The 1,897-nt window shown below is 56.0% G+C and overlaps 1 protein-coding gene across 1 annotated transcript; it reads right to left on the minus strand.

Moving 5' to 3' along the window:
- Nucleotides 1-1,136: 1,136 nt before the first annotated feature.
- LOC127748666 (uncharacterized) lies at nucleotides 1,137-1,421 on the minus strand (the record flags this gene model as incomplete). The annotated part of the gene is made up of 1 exon (XM_052277171.1): nucleotides 1,137-1,421. A coding segment is annotated over one exon (273 nt), but the record flags the coding sequence as incomplete, so codon positions are not given.
- Between the last annotated feature and the right edge of the window lie 476 nt (nucleotides 1,422-1,897).

Below are 1,897 nucleotides of genomic sequence, written 5' to 3' on the forward strand. Positions count from 1 at the left end.
CACCTCCAATCACCTCCAATCATCTCCGGTCACACCTCCAATCACCTCCAATCACCTCCAGTCACTTTCAGTCACTTCCAGTCACGTCCAGTCACTTCCAATCACTTCCAGTCACTCCAGTCACTTCCAGTCACTTCCAGTCACTTCCAGTCACTCCAGTCACTTCCAGTCACTCCAGTCACTTCCAGTCACTCCAGTCACTTCCAGTCACTTCCAGTCACTTCCAGTCACTTCCAGTCACTTTCCAGTCACCTCCAGTCATATGTAATCGCATACAATCATTTCTTTATCTTCAGTCTCTACAGTATTTTACAGTCGTTCCAATATATTACAATCAACTACAGTCATTCCTACTTCCAGTCTTCGTACGCGATTTTGGCGAGTTGGGTACCCCTCGCTGTGAACCCTCCCACCCCCACTAACGGTTTTTTTGCCCCTTTTGGATAGGCAGGGCTGCAACCGCTTTGACACTGCTACGTGATCACGTCACGACTTCAGCCCACCGTGTCGTGCACACGGGACGGCGGTGCCGAGCGAGAGCGCTTTGATCTGGCTGGCTAGGCCTGCCTTCCACAGTGTGCGAGCTGCTGCAGCGGAGTGTGTGATGGGAAGAGACAGGACGCACGGCTGCTACGCTTGTTTATTCTTTATAAACAATTCCAGGTGCGTCATAGAGAGGGAGGGCTAACAGGAACTTTTTGCTGGCGATTTGCAAAAGAGCTCCGTGGCATTTATCGTATTGTTAGCATTCATTCGATGCACAACACCAACGCCCAGAGGCTCTGCACAGTACTGACGACGGACAGGGCGACGAAAAGGAACTGGTGAAGGCGGATAGGAGAAGACAGCGAACAGGAAGGTGAGGGAGAGAGAAAAGGGGAGAAGGGGGGAGGCGTATTGTTAGGGAAAGCGGTGGGGATGGGCGTCGCATTGCAATAAGCACGAAAACGCTATACTGCCACTGGCCCAACGCTACGCCGAGCCACGACAAGCCGACGGTATTTCCATTGCCACTCCGGGGACGTGGACGAGCGACAGGGCATCAGCCGGCAGAGAGGTCGCCAAATCCGACCTAGATTTGCTCATTACAATGCAGTAAGTCAGTCTCCCCCTCCCCTCTCCTACCTCCCATTCGCTCTCGTGTTGGTTTACAAACAGACACACGCACACACACTCACTAAGACGAGCGCCATCGCCGCAACACACTTACCCTCGACGGAGAGCATGATGGCGTGGTTGATCTTGGGCTCCGTGTTGACCTGGCACTCGTAGATGCCGCCGTCTCTCAGCTGGACGAACTCGATCTTGAGGTCCCAGTCGTCCGAGCCCTCCGGGTGCACGACGGCGAACCGGCCGTCCCCCGTGTACGTGAAGATGGTGTTGGTGAGGATGTGCAGATCCCGCTTCCGTATCCACGACACCTGCGTCAACAAAGCGGAAGAGAAACGAGTTATTTCGATTCGCTCGGGGCCCGCTGTAAGCGCGACCAAAGAAGCGCGCTACAGCGACGTCTACCGCGCTCACACGAGGCAGCATACAGAGAAGCGGAGGAGCGCGCTCCTCCGAAACACACTCTCTTCATTGGTTTCCTCATTCCCCCAGTGAGAACGCGCGAGGCGCACTCGCGCTGCGGCAAACCGTATATTTTCTGCTTGCCAACGAACGGGCACACCTCCCCCCTCCCCCTAAGCCGCCCCGCTCACCTCCCGCACCTGGCCGCAGGCCAACCCACCCTCCCCAACCCGTTCCTGCTGCAACACCCACACCATGATCACCCACCCCTCTCCCTCCCCAAATTCCTCACCCCTCCCTCCCCCGATATGGCAGCAATCTGTCTCTGAGGCGCATAGCTAGTCCTCCTTCCAAGGAGAGTCCGAGGGGTCGGTAAAGGGGGGGA

Source organism: Frankliniella occidentalis, unplaced genomic scaffold, assembly GCF_000697945.3.
Source record: "Frankliniella occidentalis isolate FOCC.00 unplaced genomic scaffold, Focc_3.1 Scaffold5968, whole genome shotgun sequence".
Classification (NCBI taxonomy): domain Eukaryota; kingdom Metazoa; phylum Arthropoda; class Insecta; order Thysanoptera; family Thripidae; genus Frankliniella; species Frankliniella occidentalis.